Source organism: Petaurus breviceps, unplaced genomic scaffold (genome assembly GCF_028583685.1).
Source record: "Petaurus breviceps papuanus isolate PSGF00001 unplaced genomic scaffold, PetGlider_PUasm1.0 99, whole genome shotgun sequence".
In the NCBI taxonomy this organism is placed as follows: Eukaryota; Metazoa; Chordata; class Mammalia; order Diprotodontia; family Petauridae; genus Petaurus; species Petaurus breviceps.
Genome location: NW_027187465.1, coordinates 15,628,922 through 15,636,119, shown reverse-complemented (window position 1 = coordinate 15,636,119; position 7,198 = coordinate 15,628,922). Strand labels below are relative to the sequence as shown.

Here is a 7,198-nt window from a genome sequence, read left to right as displayed (position 1 = left end):
ATATATATAATACAATAACATAACATAATTGAATTCAAAATGTATAGCAAAATAAAGATAGGATAAAATATAAGCATAAATATAGACGAATTCAAAGTGTATACAAAATAAAGATAGGATGCAATATATAATACGATGTAATGGATGTTAATTCCAAGTGTATACAAAATAGAGGTAAGATATGATATATAATAATAATAAGTAGCATTTGGATGGGGTTCTAAGGTTTGCAAAGCACCTTACCCATATTATCTCATTTGACCCTGACAACAACCCTAAGAGGTTGGTGCTATTATTCCCATTTTACAGTTGAGAAGAAATCAGGGTCACACAGCTAGTAAATTTGAACTCAGGTCTTCCTTAGTCCAACTCCATAATTCTGTCCACTAGGCCTGTAGTGTATTAACATTGCAGTCTGTTCACACCCACCATGTACATTTCCATCCCCACTTCAGTTCTTTGCCTGTCTTATATTCATGAGGAGTAAGAAAGGCATCTCACCATAGTGGTTAGAGTGCCAGCTAACAGGAGGGCGAAATGTCCCGAATTCTTGCCATGTGATTACTGGTGTCAGAAAGACCAGGGTTCAAATTCCGCCATTGACACTCAGTAGTTGTGTGACCATCAGGAAGGCAAAGGGGGCCTGTGGACAGAGTTATAGACAAGGTATAGCCTTTGGTAATTCCTTATTTTAAAAATTGCCCTTTTAGATGAACACTGTCCTTTGTTATCATTGAAAATTCCTTGTACTAAAGAAATGACATATTGTTTACATGAGGATATGGAAAGAGACCCAGCTAAGTCAAATGACTTCTGAGGTGTCACAGGACCAAGTGATGGTGCTAACATTAAAAGTGAGCATTTCTATGGTGCTCTAAGGCTTGCAAAGCATGTTACAGATATTGTTTCATTTGATCCCCACAACAACCCTGGGAGGTGTGTGCTATCATTCTCCTGTTTTACAGATGGGGAAACTGAGGCAGAGAGGTTAAGTACTTTGTGTAGAGTAGTTAGTGTTTGAAGCAGAATTTGAGCTCAGACCGTCCTGTCCCAGGCCTAGCACTGAGTGTTGAAGACAAGATTTGAATCCATATCTTCCAGCTGTAAGATCTATGTATTTTACATGATACCAAGATACCTTCCAAATAGTTTGTCCTTAGAGAAGGACTACAGGCACTTAGAATTTCCTAGGTGCTAGGGTCTGTGGTAGGGCATCTAGGGGGCGCCATAGTGCACAACGTGCTGGGCCTGGACTCAGGAAGACTCATCTTCACCAGTTCAGATCCAACCTCAGACACTCAGTAACTGTGTGACCCTGGGCAAGTCACTTCACCCTGTTTGCCTCAGTTTCCCCATCTGTAAAATGAACAGGAGAAATGGCAAAACCACTCTAATGTCTCTTCCGAGAAAACCCCAAATAGGGTTCAAAAAGTCAGACACATCTGAAAACAACTAACCAACACAGAACAGCAGGCCCAGTGGTTGGTGCTGGGCATAAGACAAGATAAGACAAAAATGGAACTTTTCCTGTCCTCAGGAAGCTTATATTCTGTCAGGGGAGACCATGTGTACTCATATAAGTATAGTCAGAATAAATACAGAAAAAGGTTCTTATTTGCAATATACTTGCCTTTCCCCTCCTATTTCTTGTAAACTGAAGATTCTCCTCTAGGCCCGTCACACTGGACCAGGAGTCAGGAAGACCTGAGTTCAAATCCAGCTTCAGGGCAAGTCACTTAACCGTTGTCTACCTTGGTTTCCTCAAATGTAAAATGGGGTTAATATAGCACCTACCTCCAAGAGTTGTTGTGAGATTGAATGAGATAATGTTTGTAAAGCACTTAGCACAAGACCTGGCACACAGTAGGCGATTAATAAATCGCTTTGTGCCTCAGTTTCCCCTTCTACAATATGAGGATAATAAAGCACCTATTTCCCAGGGTTGTTGTGAGGATCAAATGACTTATTTGTAAAGTTCTTTCTTCTTATCTCTTGTTTTGTTTTCAGGAAAAGAGATCAGTCCTGGTCATTTTCTGGATTTTGGCCTTCCTCGTGGGAAATACCCTTTATGTGCTGTATACATTTAGCTCCCAACAGCTGTACAACAGGTGAGTGCAAACATTCCTCTGACTCCCCTGGGCTTAAATGGGAGGGTAGAGAACATGGACCTTGGGGCCAGAAAAGAAGCCTTCAAGCCTGTTCATTAACATACAGTAGGAAATGATTCAGCTCCTACCTTGTGCCAAGCAATCATTCAGTCAGTAGGCATTTATTAATTACCTACTGTATACCAGGCACTGGGAGAGGTGGTGGGGAGACAGAAACAAAATGAAACAATTCCTGCCCTCCAGCGACTTCCATTCTCCTGGGAGGATACAATATCATTCAATCACCAAGCATTTATCAAGTGCCTTCTGTATACCAGGAGCTGTTTTAGACTCTGGAGTTACAGGTAAAAAGATTGAAACAGTCCCTACTCACTCTAATGAGAGAGGCATCAAGGAGAATTTAGGGGATATAACAGAGGGAGAAAACCTGGGAGGGGCAAAGAGAGGAGGAAGCATGTGAGTACCTGAACTGAGGCCTGATGGAGGACAAATTTCTGAGAGCCAGAGGTGAGGAGGAAATGTGCTTTAGAAATGTTGGTGTTGTTGAATCATTTCAGTCATGTCTGACTCTGTGACCCCATTTGAGGTTTTCTTAGCAGAGACTTTACCATTTCCTTCTCCGGCTCATTTTACAGATGAGGAAACTGAGGCAAGCAGGGTAAAGTGACTTGCCCAGGGTCACACAACTAGTAAATGTCTGAGGCTGGATTTGAATACAGGAAGAGTCTTAACTGAATCCAGGCCCAGCACACTGCACTATGGCGCCCTCTAGAGGCCCCATAAGGGAAGAAGACAGAATACCAACTTGTATAATGGATGGAACAGTCAGGAAGAACTGAGTTCAAGTCCAGACTCTGGCAGGGGAGCTTGGGCAAAGAGAGAGGGAAGAAAACGAGCATTTATTACTGTGTGCCAGGCACTGTGCTAAACACAAATATGAATATTATCTTGTTTGAGTCTTACAACAATCCTGGGAAGTAGATGCTATTATCTGCATTTTACAGTTGAGGAAACTAAGGCAAGCAGGGTGAAGTGACTTGCCCAGGGTCACACAGCTAGCAAATGTTTGAAGCTGCATTTGAACTCAGGTCTTCCTGACCCCAGGATTGATGCTCTACCTGTGACTTCTTAGCGCTCTAAACAGTTCCCTAATTCTGTGGTGATCTGCACTGGCAGAGGGAGGTTCCTCACCTGGGAAATCACAAACCTTATAATCCTATGCCTACCTTGCTGTTATGAGCAGAGGAGAGAGGTCAGAGTGTCCTAGATTCAGAGTTGCCAACATTTGCCCAGCTTAGTGACCTGTCTGAGGTCACTCACACTGGTCATGAGTACCAGAGAGGAAGAATTTGAATTCAAGTCCTTTGACTCCAAAGGAGCCAGTGGGATTTCACCTCTATCCCTAGTCATGTGACTTGAGATCCCATTATTCTGAGCAAGGTGGTGATGAGAGCATTGCTTTTGCCAAGGGCATGAGGCTGGGGACTTACCCCTGGCATGTTCCTAGCACAGACTTTCAAGTGACTCAAAACATGTAAAGAGCTTTGCAAACCTTAAAACACTAGCGATTGTTGTTATCATCATCATTATTGTGTGTTAGGAATCTGAGACTTTGTTGGTGAGGGTATATAACCATAACAGCTAACATTTAGATAACTCTTAGAGCAGCTAGGTGGTGCAGTGGGTAGAGAACCAGGCCAGAAATCAGGAAGACCTGAGTTCAGATCTGACCTCAGACACTTGCTAGATTGTATGATTATTCTCAACATTCATTTCCACAAGATTTTGAGTTACAGATTTTTCTCCCCATCTTTCCCCTACCCCCACCCCAAAATAGAAAGCCCACTGAATACCCCTTCCCCCAATCCATTCTCCCGCAGCTGGTCGGGGCCACCTGGGGCCAAGAACCAAGTGGCTCACAATGGGCTGCGCTCAGCTCCCAGCCTGGTGCAATAGATCCTGCCTGTTGGTCTTGTGGTCTTCTTTCAGTGGGAGCTTTGTTTCTCTTTGTCTCTTTGTGGGTTCTGAGGCTCTAAAGTTTGTTTAGAGTCACTTTTCACATGTATTGGAAATGATTGGAGAGGAGCCTGCACCAAGTTTGTGCTTCTACTCCAGCATCTTGTCTCTGCCTCTTAGCTGTATGACTCTGGATAAGTTACTTAACCCTATTTGCCTTAGTTTCTTCATCTGTAAAATGAAGAAATGGCCAACAACTCCAATATCTTTGTCAAGAAATGGGGTCATGAAGAGTCAGACACGAATGTAAGATGGCAGAACAAAATATAGCAATTATTATGTGCCAGGCACTGTGCTAAATTTTTCACAGTTATTCTCTCATTTGATTTGCATGACAACCTGGAGATAGGTGCTATTATTAACTTTTTACAGTTGAGGAAACTGAGGCAGACAGAGGTGAAGTGACTTGCCCAGGATCACACAATTAAGAAGTATCAGAGGCTGAGTTCAGGACCTGGATTCAAATTCTGCCTCTGATGCTTGTGACCTCTGAAGCTAAATGACCTTTGGGAAAGTCATTTAACCTTGCTGAACCTCAGTTGCCTCATCTGTAAAATGAATGGGGTTGGGCTAGAGTTCCCTTCCAGCCCTTGATCTATGATCCTATAGGATCCTGAGTCACCTAACCTCTCTGCATCTCAGTTTCTTCATCTGTAAAAAGGATGGGCCCTTCCAACTATGGATCTGTAACATTGATAAGCTAGAGACCCTCTAGTGGGGGAACTCAGAGGAAAGAGAAAGGTCTTGAAATTATGCCATATGAGGATCAGTTGAAGAAAATGGTGGTGTTTAGCTTAGGGAAGAAAATACTTGGGGTTGGGGGCATATGAGGACATGACAGCTCTGTACAAAAGGGCTTTGTGCAGAAGGAGGGATGGGCATTGTTCTGATCAGCCTCAGAATACAGGACTAACATTAACAGAAGGAAATTGCCAAGAGACAGAGCGTACTCTTATGTAATCTTCCTGGAGAGCTGTCCAGGAAACCCATTGGCTACTTCAGGAGGTAGTGGGCTTCCCCTCACCAGAGGTCTGCTACACAATCCCTTTCTCAGCTATAATTTGGACCCCTGGTCTCTAAGGCCTCTTCTAACTGTGAATATTCTGTGGCTATGAGTTCTTTAAGTAGATGTCAAGAGAATTGAAAGAGGCCTTCAGCACCATGGATAGAGCACTGGGCCTGAAATCAGAAAGACCAGAGTTCAAATTTGACCTCAGATATTTACTAGCTGAGTGACCCCAGACAAGTCACTTAACCTCTGTCTGCCTTAATTTCCTCATCTGTAAAATGAGGACCTCCCAGGGATGTTATAAGGATAATATGAGATAATGTTTGTAAAGTGTTTTATGAACCTTAAAACCATCATCATCATCATCTCATCACTGTGGCAGTAGTAGTCACCATTACTGGAGGGCATAGACCAGGACAGGCAGGGCTTGATGTGTTTCAATTTGCTCCATTAGAGGGAATTCTCGAATTGACGAGTCTAAGTCACATCAGAATTCAGAAAGGGAACAATCTTTGCAACCTGGAGTTATCTTTTTGGTTGACACAGCACCTGAGATGGGCTTGAAATGCAACCCCTCTGGTTTGAAAGCTGATTTGGGGGCATAAGCTATATTTTCCCTCTTTTCTTCAGCCAGGGAAGCGTGAAGGAATCTGTGGTGTTTGTCTTGTGAATTTTGTCCTGTTGCCCAACTCACACACACACGCACACATACACACACACACACACACACACACACACACACACACACTGAGGCTTAGAAGAGTCAGGACCCTTTATAAAGAGGACTGAATCAAACTCTGGGCACTTGAGACGGGCAGAGACAGCTAGAGACAGACAGAGAGAGAGAGAGACACAGAGCCAGAGAGAAAGACAGACAGAGACAGAGAGAAAAAAAGAGACAGACAGACTAAGAGACTTGTTAATGAAGAATATAGATGCATCCTTTCACTCATTCTGAATACCCAGCTAGAAACAGGAGAGGGGTACCCTTTGACTACAGGAATCAAAGAGAATAAACCCAATTATTCTTTCATGTAACAATCCTTTTGATACTTGAAGACCCCTGAGTCTTCTCAGTTCCAGGTTACTTCTACTTGTCCTTATATGGCAAGGGCTCAAACCCTTTCCCTGTGCTGGGTACAGTCTCCTGGGTGTTCTCCAACTTCCATCTCCTTCTAGACCCGAACACAGTACTCTTCAGATTTAGCCCGACCTGGGTAGAATGTGGGGAGACCATCATCACCTCCTGCTCAGTCAAGCTGCCTTGGCCCAGGGAATGAGGCCAGCAGGGAATTTGGTCTTCAGTGCTGGGCTGATGCATAGAATAAGGGAACCTGACTGTGTGTTCTTCCCACCAGCCTCATTTTCCTGAAGCCTAACCTGGACAGCCTGGATTTCTTTGACCTGCTGTGGATTGTGGGAATCGCTGACTTCATGCTGAAATATATCACCATTGCACTCAAGTGTCTGGTTGTGGCCCTGCCCAAGATCATCCTGGCTGTCAAGTCCAAGGTAAGGTGCTGCTTCCATGGTCAGGCCCAGTTACCCTTAAGTGAAGACTATCAGGGCGACAGCTCTGGGGCTTCGGGGTAAGGAATCTAACAACTAGAAGAGGAAGAGGATGGGGCTGCTAGCAGTGGGGCCTAACCACTATCACTTTGTGGAGTGCAAATACTATGGCATATTGGCATGTAAAGCCCCTTACTCTTAAACTGTCAACTGTCCTGGAATCGTGTAATGTCAGACTTGAGAAGGACTTTAGAACAGGGGATATCAGAGCTGGGAGGGGCCTTAGAACATGGAATGTCAGAGCTGAGAGAGATATTAGAACAGGGGATGTCAGAGCTGGGAGGGATCTTAGAACAGGAGATGTTAGAACTGGGAGGGGGCTTTAGAACATGGAATGTCAGAGCTGGGAGGGATCTTAGAACATGGAATGTCAGAGCTGGGAGGTATCTTAGAACAGGAGATGTCAGAATTGGGAGGGATCTTAGAACAGGGGATGTCAGAGCTGGGAGGGGCCTTGGAACAGGGAATGTCAGAGCTAGGAGGGCCTTAGAACAGA

At 44.1% G+C, this 7,198-nt stretch overlaps 1 protein-coding gene across 2 annotated transcripts in view; it reads left to right on the top strand.

Annotated features, from left to right (window-relative positions):
• RNFT2 (ring finger protein, transmembrane 2) overlaps window positions 1-7,198 on the top strand; it is a 95,211-nt gene that overhangs the window by 27,283 nt on the left and 60,730 nt on the right. For both annotated transcript variants that reach the window (XM_069081690.1, XM_069081691.1), the window contains exons 6-7: window positions 2,008-2,108; window positions 6,492-6,645. In XM_069081690.1, the coding sequence (XP_068937791.1) occupies window positions 2,008-2,108; window positions 6,492-6,645 (255 nt within the window). The remainder of the gene's footprint in view (window positions 1-2,007; window positions 2,109-6,491; window positions 6,646-7,198) is intronic.